At 37.1% G+C, this 21,383-nt stretch overlaps 1 protein-coding gene across 7 annotated transcripts in view; it reads left to right on the forward strand.

Annotated features, from left to right (window-relative positions):
- ADCYAP1R1 (ADCYAP receptor type I) overlaps positions 1 to 21,383 on the forward strand; it is a 142,333-nt gene that overhangs the window by 101,386 nt on the left and 19,564 nt on the right. For all 7 annotated transcript variants that reach the window (XM_074869602.1, XM_074869608.1, XM_074869616.1 and 4 more), the window contains exons 9-13: positions 266 to 398; positions 2,555 to 2,708; positions 6,047 to 6,107; positions 10,329 to 10,398; positions 12,373 to 12,464. In XM_074869602.1, coding sequence (XP_074725703.1) covers positions 266 to 398; positions 2,555 to 2,708; positions 6,047 to 6,107; positions 10,329 to 10,398; positions 12,373 to 12,464 — 510 coding nt within the window. The remainder of the gene's footprint in view (positions 1 to 265; positions 399 to 2,554; positions 2,709 to 6,046; positions 6,108 to 10,328; positions 10,399 to 12,372; positions 12,465 to 21,383) is intronic.

The following is a 21,383-nucleotide window of genomic DNA, read 5'->3' on the forward strand; positions in this document are numbered from 1 at the left end:
ACTGTAAATGCAGCTGCAGAAGCTGCATTGGACTGGGTCTATTTTATGCTACCCTACAAGCTTTTACAGGAAAATCTCCAAACCCTCCTCTTGGTCATGTTTTAGGTCAGTACTATCCACACCCATGGCTTTCAGATCTTGCTATTCTTAGCACCAAGGCACTCTAGCCATGTGTACACATAGACCTAGTATACTATTTCCATGAAATAAAAGTATTTTCTTTTTTTTCTCTTTTTTTTCCTCTCCCTTGCTCTTTCCTCTCTAGGAAGCTTCACTGCACTCGAAATTTTATCCACATGAACCTCTTTGTTTCATTCATCCTACGTGCAATATCTGTATTCATTAAAGATGGGGTTCTTTATGCTGAACAGGATGGCAACCACTGCTTTATCTCAACGGTAAGTAAAACCAAAGCCAAGGCCTTTTCCTTTATTTTTTTCAGCAAGACATAACAAAAAATAGTGAAGCAGGCAGCAGTCTGTTGAGTATCATAGATTGATAAGCTATTGGGAGATAAGGTAATTGGTGGTAAACTTCTCTCCCAGTTCACAGCAAAACTGTGGATGTTACGTCTCATGATGTCATCAGTGTCCAGCAGTCTGTCCCTCAGGACAAATGTACAGGTTTTAGTTTCTGACTCTACTCAGGCTGTTTCTCCCTTTCACAGATATGCATAGTGACAGGTGGGATGAGAGCAGACACAGGCCGTTTCCTTCATCTGAAGGTCTGTTTTTTCTCTAGAGCCTTATTTGGTCTGGATGTCAGGCAGAGTCATGTGTAGAGAGGGTGACCATTCAGACATAGAAAATACCCTTGACAGTCACACTCTCAAAAAATTAGTATTAGCCACATGTTTGTCTCTGAAGTGTGTGTTTTCATGGAAAGCAGTCTCTTTAACAGATGCACTTAGTTATATATTACATATAAATCCCAATTCCTTTCACATTTGAGGCAAGTATTTGATTTGATGTATCAGCTCACCGAGTGTAATTATGATGGAATTACAGTGAGTTCTCAAACTGATATCTCCTTTATCCATCCAGTTATGAGCTAAATTCCCTATGAATCACTTCCACAAGGAAAGTGCAGCTGTGTAGTTTCTTAGTCAGCCTTTTCTTTGTCATTGAAACTAGCTTTTGCTTTTAATTCTTCTCTGTGTTAGATCTGTACTTTGTTCAGACCACTCTTCTAATATCACCACTCATCTGCCTCTTTGTTTTGAAACACTTGAAGTATAAAATATGTTAAAATCAACCATCTAATGACCAGATCTTCAGCCCTGGTAGAGCTTCCATGAAGAAACTCCGAATCTGATGGTTTAAACATATTGGTTGTAGATTTGGCCCAGTGCAAGTGGGTACCAGTCAAAACTATGAGCCTCCCACTCCCCCAGGCAGGAGCTTCAACTTTATACACTGATTCTGCTCGGATTTTTTTTAAAGTCCTACTTTTGTAAGACTAATGATGTCTCTGTGGGGTGGAACACTAGAAAGACAAGTGTGTCCTACTCTCACAGGGTGAGGGTAGAGCTTGGTTTGAACCTAAGACTTTTGTCATAGAATCATAGAACCACAGAATCATTTAGGTTGGAAAAGACCTTAAAGATCTTCAGGTCCAACCATTAACCTAACACTGCCAAGTCTAACCAAACCATGTCCTTAAGCACCACATCTACATATCCTTTAAATACCTCCAGGGATGGTGACTCAACCACTGGGCAGCCTATTCCAATGTTTCATAACCCTTTCAGTAAAGAAATTTTTCCTAATATTCTATCTAAGCCTCCCTTGGCACAACTTAAGGCTGTTTCTTCTCATCCTATCACTTGTTACTTGGGAAAAGAGACTGACACCCACCTCACTACAACCTCCTTTCATGTAGTTATAGAGAGTGATAAGGTCTCCCCTGAGCCTCCTTTGCTCCAGACTAAACAACTCCAGTTCCGTCTTTTTTGTCTTTTTTTCTTTTGTCTGCTGCTTTTCCCCCCAGTAAATGAATGAAAGGTTCCATTATGTTTTGCAGTAAATCACTCTACTTTCTTTACACTTTCGTTTTCTGTCCCTGAGTGACAACACCCGCAAATGGCAAGGAAGTACAATTCTCAACTGCACACAGGAGGGTGCATCCTTTCTGATCCCACTCTGGGGACTTTCCACAATTGTCCTGCTATTTCACATCCTTCCTTAGGTTTCTCAATATACAACTGGATTCTTTTCTTCTCTGCACTTAATCCTTGGAAGGGGGCTTAAATCTAGCAATTAGCGTCCATTGACGATGTGAACTCCCACCAACGCAAGATGTTCTCAAGCTGTCTGCAGACGCTCGTTGACCACCTCCTACTGGTAAAATTGGCTACCTGCCCTTTCAAGCTTTGATCTTTAAGTGGCACCTCACGTTCTTCTCATGCTTTTAAAACTTTACTGTTAAAAGTGTGTAATACTAGTCCCAGCTGTGTTTCTTTTCACTAAGAGATTTGGAGAGGTTGAAAGCATTTTCTCTATCTGTTAGGTGGAAACAACATGGAAATAACTTTGTTTTTCTTGATTCTCTGCAGGTGGAATGCAAAGCAGTGATGGTGTTTTTTCACTACTGTGTCATGTCCAACTACTTCTGGCTTTTCATTGAGGGATTGTACCTTTTCACTTTATTGGTAGAAACCTTTTTCCCAGAGAGGAGATATTTCTACTGGTACACTATTATTGGCTGGGGTATGTGACTTTTCTTGTCTAAAGTGTGTCTCAGTGTGCAAGACAGCTCCACAAACCATCTAATATTTCCACATACATTTCAAAGTGTAGTTTTACTCTTTACATAGAAGTACGACTGCAGACTGAACCATGTTGTGCTTTTTTGTCTGAATAGAGTTGAACTGAAATCTGGAGGACACTGCATCTCTTGCAGAGATGTAGTCCACAACTGCGAAATGCCTTCTACAAGATATGATCTTAATGCCAAGTTCTTCAGCTTAATCAAATCTACGATGCTAAGTCTAGTCCATTTTCTATGACATCATTTATGTCTTTCTTCCAGACAATAGCTAAACTGAAAATGTATTCAAGGGGTATCCACATATGCTCATCCTACCTGGATGGGGAAAAACAAGATTTGGTTCAGAAGGCCAGTTGTACGATGATAACCAGTATAACTATTTTTCATTCTGGCCTCTGGAGATAAACTGATTACTGCAACACATTAATTCAAGCAGTTCTTTGCTGAAGTTTTTGTGCAGAAGTCAGATGGTGAATGCAGAAGAATACATTCATTTTAAATGTACCCTAGGAAGGTTAAGCTTCATTTTCATACGTAAAACAAGCATACTTCTGAAATAATCTGGAAATAATCCTGCATAATTATGTGTAAATTCTATATAGAAACCACATGCCTTAAACTATTCTCCTTTAAAAAAAACATCCTCGTATAACCTGAACTTTCAAGTAATCCACAGCTGGTTTTGCTTTTTCCCTCCTGAGGCAGCTGTATATAGACAAAAATTCTCATCTCCTGGCAAAGACTTGCTACAATAGGAGCAAAGTTATAGAGAAAATAGAAGAGGACAAGTGATCAGAAAAAACCTATGGCATGTAAAGGCTGTTGGAAAAGGATAGCTACTGGAAAAGGCTATAGGAAAAGGATGTTCAAAGTTTCCCTTATACTATCCACAGATGTATAATCACATTACAGCTGAGATATAAAGCTGTTCTCAAAGAGAACTCAAAGGTTATGTACATGAAAATGTGATAATTATGAAAGAAAACAATGTGTAAATCTTTGCAATCTGAACATAGAGATTGGGTTCCTTTAATTAAGTTTGCACAAATTTCATATCCGTAGGTTTGTCTAAATATGAGAATATTGCAACACAGCATATTAACTGAGGGTTGTTTTTTTTTAAATCAGTCTCTGTAATGAAAGAATTACCCACATGGATTCATTCTGTAATCCAACCTCATAATATTTGGTCTTGAGTTGCATACCATAAATAATATCTAACTGTTCATATTCAAAGCAGTATCAATAATATTCATTAATAACACTAAGACACTCTCCAAATGTGGATGGTTTTGGTTTGGGTTTGGTTTTTTTTTAAACACAATATTTTCTCAGCTCCTACATATTTCAACTTGAATAGCAGTTTCCCTGACTTGGTAGGAGCAATTGGCACTTTGCAACAACAGAAGCACATCCATACTCTGGATGCAAGCTCAGAGCTGATGGGGAGGGAGGTGCAGTGAAGCAGCAATAAGCAAGACCTCAGCATTTTGTAGCATCTGGATGTTTATCTTTTTCTTAAAATGTGCTGAGCACATCAGCGTCCTCATTTGATTAATGAGAATGACATATGGCTGTGTCGATCCAGACAATTTTTTTTCGTCTTAAATATGCAATACACTGACAAGTTCTCCAGATAGACTGCTGTCTTCCTGAGATCTCTCCTAATGCTTACTCCTTGCTTCTTACCCAGGGCAGAGACACAGTCAGCACCAATAGCTGTATTTGCAGTCTTTGGGGCTTGTCTGTTTTCTAATGTTACTTAGAAGCTGAAAATAAGGTGATGAAGATACATATATATCTTTTGATGTAAAGAAAAGTGAGTCTATGTATATTCATATAGCAGATGGTTCAAAACTCCAAGCTGATCCAAAACATGCTTTTATGACACATTTAGTGTAATTCTGCGTTCCTGCCCATGTTTCAGACTTGGAACACTATTCATACCTTCAAAATTTATATACTGCAAATCAGTGCAAACTAGATAACACGAGACCCATGTTTGATATTTAAAGATTATTTTTATTATTGAACATCTGTTAATTGCACAGAGATCTCAATGTTTTCTAGGTATTCTCATGTACAAAAGCAGACTTCAATTTAGATTAAATATGCATGATTTCTTCTCCCCAAAGCCTGTCATTCTATTTCTTTTTGTTATTTTCCTTTCAAATATTTCTGTGTATGCTTTTTTAAAGGGGCTTCATCAGTCATCTAGGTCTATCAGGGATATTTTTATTTCTGATAGTGGGAATATAAGATTTGACAGAGACTCACTTAAGTGGATTCAGTCGAATGACTAATTAATGTGACATCAACACAGCCTTGCAAAATGTATGAAACATAATTGTTCCTGTCAGTTTACGACAGTCTCATTCACTGCTGGAAGTTAGGGTTATCAAGGTCCTTGTTTTGTTTGCTTTGTAGCACTTCATCTTTCCAGTGGTGCCTGAATAGATGTAGGCAGTTTTCTAGTCAAAGATTTTATTTGACATAAAATATAAATCCAACTTACGCAGAGTTCTCTTGCAAGAAAGCATTATTTTATAAAAATATTTTCCCTGAAAAACTGCACTTTTGGTGTTTTCAGAAAGGAAAATAAATCCAAGCTTCTCAGTGGATTCTTACTGTTTCGTAGTATTACATGCATTTTTTTAAAGAGTAAAGAAATGTCTGAAATAGAAATTAAATCCTTGCTCCCCATATTCTCTTTTGGGGGTTGGTTTGTGGGTTTTTTCATGAAAAAAGTGAAATATTCCTTTGAGTAAAGGAAAAATATCCTCTACTGATTTGTTTTGGTTGAATAAGTAAATAAAATAACAGAGAAAATGAAGTATATGTAAATCATTTAAGGCAAAACCACATAAGAATACAAAGAATACAATAATGTCATTACAGTTCAACATCTGTCACTCTGCAATTATTGCATAATTACAGTAGCTCTAGACATGGAAGCTGATGTTCCTGCTTTTATTTTGTACAGACTATGTATTACTGTTCATGCAATAAGATGCAGTACAACAGCTTGGAGCAATAATGACCTGAAATGACATCATTTTTCCCTGTTACCGGTTTTGCTTCTGCAATCCCACCAAAACTAACCCATCCTCTGACTGAGATAGATGTTTCTAGAGCTCTGAATTAATGTAATGACTTGCATTGTTTCATGCATGAGTGCTATTAGGAAATAAAACCTCAGTGGAGAGGTTGCAAAAAGTGCTCACTGCTGAGTACTAAATGTGTCTAGACTGCTAATATCACCATCTTACCTCTGCAGGTACCCCAACAATTTGTGTCACTGTCTGGGCAGTGCTGAGACTTCACTTTGATGATACCGGGTAGGTATTGCTGCATGGGAAATCATTTCACGTGCATTCAGTATGATGACAAGGATGAAACAGAAGTATAGTTTGTCCTTCCTTCGATTTCTGACATTGATTTATGCATGCAAGTAGTTTAGGTCCAGTGTTCAACCTAGAGTACTTTCCTGTTCATCTGCATAAATAGCCATAGTTCGGTGTTTATGTCCCTGTTGCACTGGTGAATTCATAAAAGAAGATGTAGACATCTTACCCTGTAAACATGCAGCTGACCTAGTGGCCCTTCGTTCCCTGTTCGGTTAAATTAGTGGAGTCCAGGATATGGTTTATCTCATCTTAAAAGAGCTGTTAGGTGAATCACACCTGTGATTGCTCCTTTCTGACTGATTATGAAGGAAGACATAGGTGATGAGCTCAGCTGTAGAAATTATTACAGATATCTCTGATGCGATGAGTCAAATCTGCACAAGGCATTGATGAGCTTTGATTTACAATGACAATTAGGAGTTTAGGTTGAAGAGTTTTTTCCACAAATCTAGTGGAGGAGATGAGTAGGGGTGTTAACACTGTGTTAACAAAAATGAGGAAATGGAATAATTTCAGAAAGGATTGAAGAGGGTAGATTCCACTCAAATGGTCTGTTTTGGTAGGGAAAAATGCTGCAAATATCCTGTATCCTTTTCTAAAGGTCCAGAAGGAAAGCCTGTTTCCTGAGATGGTCCTACACTGATGGTAATCAGTAGATTGAGTGGTCTGATAAAGCAGAAGACATAGCTGGTAGGAATGGACATGTAGGTACACCCAGAAAATACAAACTTAACAATGTTTTTTCATGACAGCTATGTTTGAAATTGGTGAAATGCTAGAAAAATATGGGAATGAGGGAGACTGAATAAAATTTGCAATATCCAGCAGTGAAAACCTTGATCTGAGTGAAAGGTGTCATTATGCACCCAAGTCCCATTTCTGAGAGATTTAGGCTTATGTTTTAATTTTGCTTTATACTAGAGATACCTGGATCCAGAATTTTCACAAGACTCACTGTTCTGTCAGGTTTTCTTCATCCTTGTACTTTCAGGCTCTTTTGGAAAGCACATACAGCCCTTCCTCCACTGGGGATGCCAGTGCTTTGACCCAATGTTCTATTTTGACATTAAGACAAATTAAATCTTTTTTTTTCCATGCAAAACAAGCCAGAAACCCCTGTTGTGTCATTATTATGATTACAACACTGGTCTTAAATGCATTAATTTCTCTTAGGAGTCTAAACAGTCCTTGCATTTTGTGGGTAGGGGGAATGTCTTGCAGAAGGAAAAAGAAGTAAAAAAAATAACAAAAAAACCCTTTTCCTTTCTTGTAGTTAGAGAAGCTATTTAGCATGCAACACATTTAGACAGATTCTAGCTGAGCGTCTCAGTGGTTACTTTTTAAAAATCAGCAAGCATTGTTCTGGGGGTGGGGGAGAAGCCAGCATGAGCCTGAAAACATTGCAGAAATCACTGAACTGGGAAACCATAGTCGCAAAAGCATGGACTAAAATGCAGACTCTGAGTATGAGTCTCCTCCTGCTTGCTCATTATAAAACTGGCAGAGCTCCCTTGACTTCAGCTCCTGATTCACATCACTGTAAGTGACAGCTTTGTGGAGATGAATGCAACTGTCTGTTTATCCAGAGCTGTGCTACTGAATTAAATGGAGTTATTCCAGATGTACACCAGAAATGTAACAGAGATCTGACTCGCCTTTTCAAATGGAAATCACATCCCTCCCCCATCCCACTGGCTCCCTTTCCTTCATCCATCCTGAAGAGTCCTGTGTGTCTGACCTCCACTGTAGCAATGCATTTGAAAGAACCTAGGAAGCCTGTTTATGTAGTACAGATTGTTGGCTGATATTACAGACTGTTCTGTTGTGCATTGCTTTTTTTTCCTTCTGGTCATGTTCATCTGAGAAGGTGGTGTTTCTTCCACCACATCCATCCTATAGATGTTACAGGGACTGGACCAAAAAAGTCCTTGAAAAAACCTCTGTGTGAGCTTGATCTGATTCCTTTTTGACATCCACAAGATAGATTGTGACAACTGAGCTGGCTGGGGACACATCCTGTAAAAGGAAAGGTCTAGGTCTAAGAAGAACAGGCAACTGTAGGGGATGATGTACTGCCCCGGAGTACACATTTAAAATACATCAGTGTGGAAAAAAAACCCCAACAACCTCCAGCTGTCTCTTTGTCCCAACCACAGTCCAGGATAATTAGCTGGGCTGTAGATGTCTTGAATATAGACGGCTGGAACTATAGCAGGTAGATTCTGTCCCTTCTCGTTTCTTATCCACACAGAGAAATTGCCAAATATCAATGTCTGTTTGTACAGCCAGATTAATATTAGAATTTGCCCAGATTCTTCCAACATTGGTCAACTCACTAAAGACTTTCAGGGTAGATTTAATGTGCATCTTAAAGAGGTTGAGCTGTGCAAATAGTGGGTAATCTTCAGAAGAGGGCACCTGATTTATAAATGCATACAAATAGTTAAAAAGATAATTGGCAATTTTAGGTGCTTTTGTTTTGTATGACACAATTGTTGATAACTGAAAAAAGCTTGATTTCCAGACTATGGGTGAGAAGTTTCCTCTGAACATTTGTCCCCTTTCAAATATTTTAAGTTGGGCATCCAAAATGAGGTAACTCAGAAATGTGACTCTGCTTTTGAAAATCTCAGTCATCAGTCCCATAGATTTTGGGGGATTTTAAGTTTCTAGGCTTTGTAGATAGAAGCAAAAATATGTAATTTTTTGCAAATTTAATATCCCAGCTCTAAATTTCCTCTCTTCTCACCATCTCTACCACACACATCTGTATTGTTGGTTTTATGGGAATCCAGTAAAATATTGCATATATAAGTTCAACTGAAATTTCTAAACCAGACATCACTCAGCTGCGTGGGATTTCTCTCACATACACTTTGATGATGGAATTTTAGCACTGCCTCCTCACGCTTACACATGTATTTAGTTTTGTTTAAAGTCAAGATTTTCACTTTTCCCCCAGATGCTACCAGACTACCATTTAAATGACACAGACGTTGCATTAAACTCTCATAAGATCAGCAGTGTTTTATTCCTGTATGCTCTTTCAAATTGTGTCTTGGCATCTGACAAATGCACCATGACAACCACTGCTGGGACTTTTGGCTGTTGTCCCAGTGGGAGGGAAACCCTCCTTCTCAGAACTGCAGGTACAAAGTAGACATTTTTCTGTGATTTTATGTTTTCCAGAGGGAAGCATGAGGAGAAGAAAGTGGAGACAAATAAAAGACATTTTTAAACTGACAAACAAATTCTTAATAACTTAAAATAGTGTAGTGGGGGTGGTGTAGCAGGGGAAATAAGATTTTTTTTTTTGCATTATTATTCTTTTTCTAGCTTTAAAAATGCATGTTAAACTTAAAAATCCATATGTATATGGGTCCTCTAACTATTTTTCTCTACAAATGAATGTCCAAATACATCTATATATAATAAACTTTAGCAGAATCCTCGGTGAATCTGGAGGAAGATTTTAAGTGCTGAGTTAGAAATGCCATTTTATTTATGATCGCCCACTCCCAACGGTTTAAAAAAGGAGCTGACCCTAACTGTTGTCCAGTACTTCAACCTTCTTAGATGAATCCCTGCTCCTTGGTAGGACTTCCAACTCAATGACTGGAAAATCATTCCTATATGTGAATAGAACCAGTCTCTACTACATCCTCATGTACTAGATATGTGTAAGAACACTCATGTCAGGGTCAGGAACCAACATTCATATCTGTTTACCCTGGAAAAGTAACTGAGACATCAAACTTTGGAATAACCATCTCTTACTCTTCAAGGTATCCCGTCTTTTTTTCCCTTCCCCCCACTTAAAGGGACAATTTTACAGTCGTATGTAGACACAGAAACACACATAAAGGCATTTTTCAAAATGACTAAACTGTTTAGTAAGAGGTACGATTGAAATTGCCACAAAAATACTTACTTTACTTTCAGATAAGTTGGGTAAAGGCTGTAAAAGAAAGCTATGACAGGGACAGACTAAAGAACTAGTACCTTTAAATCCAAATAAAATAATTTTACTACAAGACCAATCTCCCACTCTCCACCCCCCTAAAAATTGTTGTAAGTTTAACTTCCTTGTTACATCTTTACCTTTCTCCTTCCTTCCCTTTCCCCACCCCATTCTTTCATTAACGACTGTAGCTGCTGGGACATGAATGACAACACTGCCTTGTGGTGGGTGATCAAGGGCCCTGTGGTTGGATCAATCATGGTAAGTACTACTTGGAAGAGGCGCTTCCTCAACACTTTCAAGGATAAATAACTGATGTAAATAGCTTCAAATGGCTTTACAAACTGCTGCATCCGCTCTGCTGGGCTACTGGACAGCTTGTCTGAATGTCCACTATTTGCCATCCACAATGCTAAGTAATTCCATTGTTATAAAGTTTAGTACAAGTTAAATGATGGTGCACTGCCTGCAAGCAAAGACTATGTAGACAAGGAGTTATTCAGTTGCTTAAACATAGGTACCAAATGCCAAAAGTAAGACCCTAGAGCCTATGGAGCATTTGCTTGTGGCTGGCATATATGACACAGGATATATGGGAATCATGTGCCATTTGGGATGGCAGCTGAAGGCCAAGCGTAGATGCAAGGCACTGGGAAACTAAATTGTGTCTGTTGGATGACATTAATTTCACAGCTATATTTTTTTAGCTAATATTATCTTTATAATAGCATCATGGACATAGTGCAATATGCTCAAATGTCAACAAGGTATCTAAGCTCACTTTAGTTGGTAGAGGTCTTGGGTTTGACTCAAATGATGCTAGAGACCTATGTTCTAAAGTATGCTGTTTGGCCTCCAGCTGCTGCCTCAAAAGAATATGGCAATTTAAAATGGTGTTGGGCTCCTCCATTTAGGAAATTAAATTGAGCTTCTAGACAATATGGTTAGTGGCACCTAAAAAGCTGTTTGGCTTACCACATGTAGGTGTCTAATTCTCAGCATGCTAAGTTGCTCTCTATACTCCAGTGACAGCATTGGCCAGGTCTGCATTGACTGTTGTGGGAATTTAGACATCCAGCTCACAGGTAGCTATCTACATGTAGTTGTTTTCATCAGGTTTGGTGCTTGTCCTTTTAAGTATTTGGACAGGTCTCTAAAGTACAGTAACCTTTAGACATGTTAAAGGTAACTTAGCTAATAACACTGAAGGACATTGGGATGAAGCAGGTCCAATGTTCTGGGTTTTTTGTGATATCAAAGCATGTGAATTTCTATGCTTCACAGACATATTCTATGAAGGATCATATTCTGGCTTTGGGGAATCAGTTGTACCTGGCTTCTGTTGACAGCATTAAACATTCAAGCAACCTAGCAAGGGACGACTGGACTTCTCCATTCATTTATAGTCCTCAGATCAAATAGAAAATTCTTCTGAAAGAGATGGTCACATCTAATTTAAGATCTTTGTCTCCTTACAGGAGTAAAAGGTTGCAATAAGAGATCAACTTAAATTTCTCACTGTTTTTTTCTGGTGCTAAGAAGCTATGGAGTTGGTGACAGCCAAATCTGAAGCCAAGGCACCAAAATAAACTGGTTTTATTAATGTTCAAATTTTTGAAATTATATCTGTAATTACATGATTCTACGAAAGAGAAGATGCCCAGGATGACATAAAACTAAAAGATTTGAAGATGGACATTAATACACACCCCTCCCCTTCCAAAACCTTCTCATTTTGTGAGAGATTCAGCCAAGCAAAAGGAAAGTGACACAACTTGGGGTTTTCAGGAAAGGGGAGAAACTAAATTGTGAGTGAAGCAAACGTTGATGGATGCTGTTAAACTGAGAAGTGCCTTAGTTCAGAGATGGAAGTTAAAGATGTTGTTACTGTTGAGATCTTTGCTATATGACTTATCTGCACAGATCTTTCCTTTTTTTCTTTGAACTCTTTGATAATGACAAACGTTGAAACATTTTAGCTTATGTTTGTCTTATCTGGTGCTTGGGACTGAAGAGAGCCTTACTTTAGCTGCTGCAAGGGGGGTATTTTTGCCTGGAAAAGGGGTAATAAGACCCTTGTAAACTTATCCCATTACTCCTGACCCTATAAAACTTCTAGACTGCAATTTGGTGAACAGTAAGGCAATGGAGCCAGCAAGTCACTGTGAATGTCTCATTCTCATACTTGAAAAAAATATATCATTGTCACAATTTTTTCCTTTCTTTCTCCCCTAGATAAACTTTGTGCTTTTTATTGGCATAATTGTGATACTTGTGCAGAAACTCCAGTCACCTGATATAGGAGGCAATGAATCCAGCATTTATTTGTAAGTACAGATAAAGCAATAATTAATTTAGATTTCTAATATACACATAGGAAAAAAGACAAAATAAAAAAGATACCTCAGCTGAATTAATCTGATTTTCAAAAGGAGTCACGAGATCTATTAAATTGCTTTGGTTGATTTTGATTTTCTTTTTTTAATCGAAAAGCCCCTAAAGTGCATTTTGATGCCAGTTTTCACTTTTCTTTAAAAGACCTGGGGAAAAAAGCATGAATACAAGATTAAAAAAAAAAAAACCATAACCAAAACTTCTTTACAGGTCAGTTATCTGAAAATTAACATACTGACCAGACATAAATATTATTATACTCATGGGACAGTCTGCTGTGCTTCATACGTTCCAGGGACATGGTCCAAAATTCGTTGAAAACAATGAGATTTGGTGAAAAGATTTCATTAACTTTAGACTGAATTCTGATTTAGGAAGATCTTCTAAAGTTGCTTATGTTCATGTTCTGGTAACCTTGAATGCACTCCACTTAAGCCAAACAATTCTCCCACACACCTAGAATTGCTTAAAAATGCACAACAAATCCTAAAATTTTCCTTTAGAAGTTTTAAAACTTTGTTTGTGATTTACATTTTTTTAAAGCTGACATCTTTTTTGTTAGTTTCCACTTCATTAGAGGACAGAGATTGGCCATTTGAGATGGTCATCATTTCCCTTTTGAGTGCATGCAGTCATTCTCCATATAAAAATTATACAATCATTTTGAATAACTAGGATATGTGGCAGCACATTTGGTGTTTTCTTGGCTTTTCAGCCTAAACACTATGCACATTTGCTTTGCAATTTTTTCTGAGCTCTATTTGATTTAGCACTGGATTCCTGGTGAAAAAAACAAAACAAAACAAAACAACCAAGTCATGCAAACCTTAAATAAAAATAAAAGATGTCAGGGTAAAGTAGGAGATCCTTACTTTGTAATAATTTTTTTAAAATTATGCAGTGAGCAGTTTCACCCTAAGTAACCACACTCATAGTATGATGATGTCATCCATCTAAATTACTATTCTCAGAGAAAAATATGTTCTCCAGCTGCCTATTTTTCTTTACTTCTTTCCTATCATCTTGTTTACATTTACATGAAATGATAAAATTTTATACATCACTTTTTCACCTCTGTAAGTCAGACTTCCTAAAAGTACTGCCCTTGAAGCTTGCTCTAAGCTGACAAAAAAAATGTTTTCAATTCATTCTGCAGGTGGATATTTCTCCAAATTAAAACTCAGGAGAAAGTGTAGTGAATAGGTTAACTGTATGCATGGTTTGCCTAGGGCTTGCATGAAGACTTCCCATGTATATGCTGCTGGGAAGTCATCCACTGAATCTTAGATTGTAATTAGCACCCAAGATGTGCAGAGCTAGTTCTGATTACAACCTACTAAGTGCATGTTTGGTGTCTGCTGCACATCTCTCACATATGAAGCAAAACATGCCAGAGACTTCAGTGATTTAACTAGATTATAAAACATCCTTGTCATTTTTGATCAATATGGTGACTGGGTTTTTATTGATATTTTTCCTATGTGTATAGTTAGCCACCAAAACCAAGAGAAAACATCATATTTTCTGTTTCATTCGCTGTCATTATTTTTCATATTTTTTTGCAACTTTATAAATGAGTGTGTATAAATTTATCTTGCATTTATGTATGTGTTATGAAGTGGAGTGTTGTTTATCCAAACAGATTTGACAAGAGAAAAGTCACACAGAAATTATAAAAAGAAATTAAATTATAAGTCTATGCAGATATACACCAGACACCCACTCAATATTTGTGCACACATATCCTGTAGAAATAGAGCTGTTGTAATGAAGAAAAAAGATAGATCATAGTATGGTTATGTCACCATATTGAAATCTCTGTGGCATTTAGATTGTGGTCCATATTAAGCATTTTCCATGTTCTGTTTTGCTGTTTCAAACTATTAAACATCATTCCATTAGACCAAATTCTCCATCCAGATCTTTATTCCACAACATATTTAAGTACTTTGCCTTTAGTACATGAGACAGATCAGCTGTGGTTGAGGAAGGATGTTCAGCCTGTTTCTGAAGGTAATATCATGTGGTATCTGCAGCAGCAATTGAGGTTTATTCTAGTATCAGTCTTCCACTCATTGGAATAACCCTTTAGGCAGGACTTCCATCATCCAAAGAGAAAATAAAACACCTCACAAAAACTTGGCTATTGACTTTGGGTAGGATTTATTTTCTTCTTATATGTATACTGTAAGTTTATGTTCAGGACCTTTAATTATTTTTTTTTTTTAGGAAAATCTACCTCCAGTTCTATTTTACAGACACTATGGTCATGGTTCTGCAAATCACTTAAGCCTGTATTTGACTTCAGCAGCCTTGGGGATGTGATTAATTACATATTGTTACCACTGTGTATTCATTATTAAAAATTCCCACTACTGAAGTTAGCTGCGAGCTATGACAGAAACACAACAGAAGAGTGCACTGCTGGGTAACTAATGCTTAATTAATATAGTGTAGCCACTAGAGATTATAAGATTTGCTTTAAAAAAAATAAACAATAATTTGTATAATTCGCAGTACAATAATGTGTACTTTACTATCATAAAAAATCAGACTTTCTCTCAAAATAACCTGATGATCATTACATGCAATAGTCTTTGCCTTTAGGATGACAAAAACTTGGAAACATGTAGCTAATTCCTAACAATTTTCTGCAGCAGTCAAATACATTAGTGATTATAAACTTCCATTTTACCAACCTGTACGTTCAGTCATTCATTACCAGTCTCACGCCTAATAAATCTTTCTTCGCACATTTAGTTCCCCTTCAAAGCTGCCTGCATGCTCCTGATCCCATTTCAGACTGAACAGCTCAAAACATGTCAGATTCTGAGAGAACAATAAATCCATCTTTCTTTTAATGATGTTTTAGGTAGTAAAACTATCTATACTCCTCCTTATGGCTGAAACGATTGGAGGCTAAGTTAATAAAAAATATCTAAGCAGCCGAGGTAGAAATTAAATGGAAATAGAAGCCACCCTTTTTGATGTTCATTTTAATTTTATGATTCTTTTTGTTGGTTTTTTTTCCTGAGAATCTTGAGCAGCTTCCATACTTCCTCCCAATAGTCATCATAATCATTATTTATGTTTTGGTGTCAGGAGTGAACTGTCAAAGGCATGAAAAAGACGTAACTTTATTTCTTGAACCATGTTCCAGTTTCAATTAATCTTGTGTAAATCCTGAATAATTCCTCCAAATTAAGCATCAAACCAAAGGAAGACCAGGAATGCAAATGCAACAGATTTTTATCTGAGTGAGAAGTTCTGAGATCCTCAGATGCTGGGAAGCATAAATTGATATTGATTGTATTTCTAGTGTAATTAAGACAACTGTCTGCATAGTTCAGACAGGTTTCTTGCCCCATCTGGTGAATGAATTGCATAAACAATCATAATGTGCCATGGTCATGTACAATACATACTTAATCCTATAGTACAAATGACAGTGTCTTGTATTGGTACCTGTATATTCCATCCAATTAGATTTTACTTAACGTGCTTTCAAATGGAAAGCACTGCCTGATTTTTAGCAATCTCCACAGTTTGTAAATATTTTGAAGTAGTAGTAGATTATTTAGGCACACTCTTACACTATATGCTGAAAGCCAAGTAGCACTACCTCAGAAGACCATGAATCCAATGTGCACTCACAGTTCACTCACGTATTCACAACCCTGCTATGGCTGGCTTAGCACACACTGTGTCACATCAGGCCCACATTATTTACATGGATTTTTGTACATCAGTCCCTTGTCTGGAATTTCAGGAAACAGATGATAAATTGATCTGGCAAGGCTTCACTGTTTTTCCCATGAGATATCCAGCCAATACTGTGTAACATGGTGTGTCAGAATCTGCTTTCAGGCACCCTGGTTTTGGTCAAGTTGTTGTAGAGAGAGTACATTCACCCCCTCCAAAAAGACATATTACTATAGAAATGCCTACACAAAGCTTAAATCCATGCTGTTATTTTCATGAGCATTATTGCATTGTTGAAAGAGTCATTATAGACAGAAGATCATCTAACATATCACTGCCATAAACCACTACAGTATTTAAGTAGGTATGCATGATGCAAAAGTATGCTGGAATAACCCTTAAGATTAAAAAGGTCCACATATTTCCATCAAGTCTTTGTTTATTCATTCATTTTCAAGGATCAAACACATTTAACTGAAAAAAGCTGCTTTTTTTATTTATTTCCAGTTTATCATGAATAGTATAATTTGGGAGGGGGAAGCTTGTTTCTGCTTTTGCTTTAACAGATTCTTCATAAATTTTGTATCACATGTTGAAAACTCAATGAAAAGAAAATAAACCCCACATACATCTAGCTAATTCAGGTCTACGTCATTCCTCCAATCAGCATCTTGCTGGAAAGAAAGGAGAAACATGGCATATATCATAGGTAGGTATGATTTTACGTATGGTGCAACCTAGAGGGTTAGGGCAGGTGAAGAAATGTTGTAACACAAATGTTTTGGTAAACAACACTCCTCTACAGTTCACCTACAAAGTCACTGGACACTCAATGATTCATTCTGCTACTGCTTTGTCTTGCTGCAAGTGCTCAGACTGCCAGCATTAATAATTATTGACAGTGTCTTCATGTCAAAAGTCTCATTTTTTACAAGAAAGTGGCAGATGTTTGATGAACAGTATATTCTTTAGTATGGCACTTTAATTTCTTAACCACAGGTACTATCAGTTGTGTGTTGGAATGCCCACTAACCCAGCAACAAAAGGAACTAATCCTTTTCTACCACAAGAAAATACAATGGGAAACATAGACATTGAACACTTGGTGTCAGTACATGATCAGCAAGGACCTAGTTCTCATTTCTAAGAAATGCTAGGAAAGTAGATATTTGTTACTTTGATTGACATTAATTCTTGATGGATTTATTTAATGCTCTAGAAAAAATATTCTCATTCACAACTACTATACTTTTCGTTTACATTTCCCAAGACAAATTCTTACTTTGGGTGTTGGATGGAGGGTTTTTTGGTTTCTGTTTTGGATTTTTTTGAGGGGAGAGGGGTATTAATTTGCACCAAATCTTTTCAGGTAGGGATTGGAAAAAAACTGACTGTACTCATTAGGAATAGAAGATCATGTAGGCTATGTACTATAATTAGCAAGAATATAATTACACAGTGATTCTTTTATTTTCAAAGTAATTGAAAACCTTATTCTGCTTTGATTATCTATTTATAGATTTGCTGTGGTCTCAACTACTGTAAAACCAAATAGCACAGACTATTTAGTGTTTGTAATGTTCTTGTGAGCTGTTATTCCTGTTGAACAGCTGAGGGTATGATGCACAAAAGGGGTTACTCAAAATCCCCCCCAGTGCCTGTGGCAAGTAGAGGAACGTGAACATACATCTTTGGTTGTCAAATCTAGCTTCCTAACCTAAACACTGTCCTTTCATCTGTTATGCATCTTTTACATTCTTACAGTGATGATGGGATCAGACCTAAAACTATGTCCACCTTGAAAGTGGTTTTTCTATTTCTTGGGCCACTTGCCAGAGGGATATTCCAGAACAACAAATCAGTATTTTCAAAGGAAATTCCATCCATTTCCAATGATATACAAGAGCTTTACTGGAGCTTTGTCAGGATCTGATTTTGAAATCACTGATCACAAAGCTTATTTCTTGTGGTTACAAGATCATCTGTGATGAATGCAATGTTAAAAAGTACTCTGCATCTGTTATTTTGAAATCCTTAAAAGGTGGTTAGAGTGCAAGTCCACTGTGCCTTGACCTGCACAGATGATGTCTCTATGATGGAGGCTGACTCCTGTTATTTTCTATTTTGAAGTAGTGATGAAAAATAGGGTGACTTTGTCTTTAAAAAATTTGTGCATGTTGCTGTAAGGTATTTTCATGGGCAATTTTATGGTTTCAATGAATGTATGGATAGAGGAAAGGATACAACACTGATTTATGTTGCTGATTTCAAAAAAAGCTTGACTTTTTTGAAATCTGCCTATGTTTCATGCTTAACAATTCTCTAATGGTGACTTCAGATTTCCACTTGACTCCATGTTCTGTGGCAGCCTTAGAAAATGAAGTTCTTTGTCTACAGATTGTGTCCTAAATGAGCAAAGCACAGACTTTTTTCCCCATCTGTCACAAGAGCAAGATATGAACTGTAAAAAAGTGCATTTGCATTAAAAGAGAAGCCACTAATAGATGTTCCTTCTCTAGAAAGATCAAGAAGGTGTGCAGATTGATGAGAGAGAGAACAGTGCCATGTTGTATTCAACAATGTGGTTCTCTTCATGAAAGTGTTCCTTCCCTTTTTTTAAGAAGAATCAGTAATGGAAAGCTTGATGCACTCTCAACAGTTCTATCAAGGGTTGGATTAGCCCTAACAGCCTTGTTTCAGAGGAGGTTTAGGCACAAAGAAAGGCTAAATAGTGTATTATGAGTTCCCATTGAAATGTTAGTAACATATATCTGGATATTTCAGACCTAAATGTCTTTCAAAGCCAGTACCTAAAACATCATGGCTTGATTGACGTAACTGGTATGGAACAGCAGTTAGAACATCAGAAGGCTCAAGTCATCTTGATTTATATACAATGTTTGCATCTGTGCTTGTGTACCTATGTAAATATAGGTCTTTCCTCCACATCCTGTCAGAAATGCTGTATATATCTAAAAGTGTTCCAGCATTGCTTTTTAAAAGACCACAAATACTTTAGCAATGTGCACAATATAAAGCTTCTTACTTTAATGTGAAACTGACTAGACTTAACTAAATTCTCTGTAATATAACTTTTGCCACACATTCAAGTTTATTGATTAGCAAAAATAAGGTAACTTTCCTAAAGAAAATGGGGTACAGACTTCAAATGTGTTTCTAAAGTCACTGCAATTCATCAGAGTGAATAACCTAATTATGATCTGTATTGATAAACCTCAGTTGTCATGGAGATCAGCAGGATAGAAAATGTCCAGTGCCTAAGGCCGTGCATCTTTACAAATTACCCATGGATTTGGGTGCAGTGTTGTATCCTTTATCAGGGTAGCTCACTTACTGGGAAACATAATGTTTTTGGAGATTCAGATAATTTTTCAGAAACCTCAAATTGAGAGCTAATTTGAGAGCATCCAAATTAAACCATTCTGGCTGTTTTCCCTTTCCCTCCTGCATTGCTCATAGCTAAGTTTGTTGCTCTGAATGCATTGTTAGGCTGAAAGGAATATATCTGGAATTTTATTTGTCCCCAAAGCAGTTTGCACCTTTGTTTCTTTGAGCTGGTTAATTAGTGTAAAGATAAACGTGGAGTTGAAGCAACTGGTCATGCAGCAGGTGTTGTGAGACTGCAGACAATGGGGAATAATTCTGACATCTCTGATCTTGAACGTGCTTCCAATTTACATCAAAGCTTGATGCACACCAACATCCATGGTCTTCCATTTACTTTTTGCTACCATGCACATTTTTGCCTCTACCATATGAGAACAAAAGGTGTTTAATTTCCCCTCAGTGTCTCTGCTTCTCCTTGCCATTGATTTCTTGTGTCTCACTTCAGCAGCTAACATACTTCACATCCAGTGGTTTTAGTTTTACATCTGAAGAATTATTAGGATGTACTCCAAGCAAGTACATAGTCCTTAGAGCCTGGGGTATGGAAGGGACAAGAAAGATGATGCTGTCACAGTGCAGAAGTTTTTTTGATCTGTAAAGGTGAACTTCTCATGAGACTCGTAACTAAGACTGTGCAAAAAAGAAACTGTGTGGTGCAAACTAGCAAATTTGTTAGTTGCCCAGGAACAAATTCTTCCTGCCTTGGAGAGTACAAGTACACACTCAAAGGCCACCAGATTACAATAGCTTAATATTGAATTAAGTCTCAATGAAGGTGGTTTAAAAGAATGTGTACTACCTCAATATTGGACCAGTCCAAAGTTGTGCATATGGTTCACATAGTCTTAGTACCTCATTTGCTGTGCACCTGTATCATTACTGAGAGATTTCCAAACTGTAATTCCTCTTATATATTTCCAATGAAAACACTGGAGTTGTTCAGCTGATTCAATGTTTGCAAGCCCAGGCCTTTTCAACAAAGGCATCATTCTCATTTTTCATTAAGGAGAGTTATAGAGACGGATTGAAACTTGTATCATTGTCTGCAGGGATATCACATAACATGTAAGGCAAGTGAGGCAAAAGTGTAACTGAAGCTTCAGAGCTGCAAATTATATAAACTCAGTGTAGCTGTACCGATACTGAGCTCTGCAAGCTGACAGGACTAAGACCTGTCTACAATGCTTGAAAATCCACTTCTTGTGGCAGACTGTGACAATAAATATTCCGTGGGTTTTGCTCATTTGTTTGTTTTAAGTACAATGAGCTAATCACATTCTTGGATATTTTATGTCTGGATTTGGACATTCATATTCTTCATTTCAAACAGTAAACCTATGTTCAAAACCATTTAAGAATCTCATTTTGTGTGGTACATTTTTCTCACTACACATGCTATTGTCTTCTACACTACAGTTATGTTACTGCACCCCCATCAGAATTATTCCATAATGCATGACATTATTTTATGCTCTGGACTGAGTGAGAATAACCTAGTTTGTTACAATAGGAACTCCAGAGTTAATACAGAGGGGGATCAGGATATGTAGCCTTGAAGCTACAGTTCATTTAAAGACTGTTTTTGAGGGAAGTATTCTGCTCTCTACTACCAGCTTTCTTCTCTAGAACACAGCTAAATATTAAGCTTTATCTCTTCATTATTTGATCTCTGATGGCTTTCTCCATCCTATGTCCACCCTATAGAAGTTAACAAAGCCAAGAATGAACAGTGTATAGATGAT

This window comes from Strix uralensis, chromosome 1 (assembly GCF_047716275.1).
Source record: "Strix uralensis isolate ZFMK-TIS-50842 chromosome 1, bStrUra1, whole genome shotgun sequence".
NCBI lineage: Eukaryota > Metazoa > Chordata > Aves > Strigiformes > Strigidae > Strix > Strix uralensis.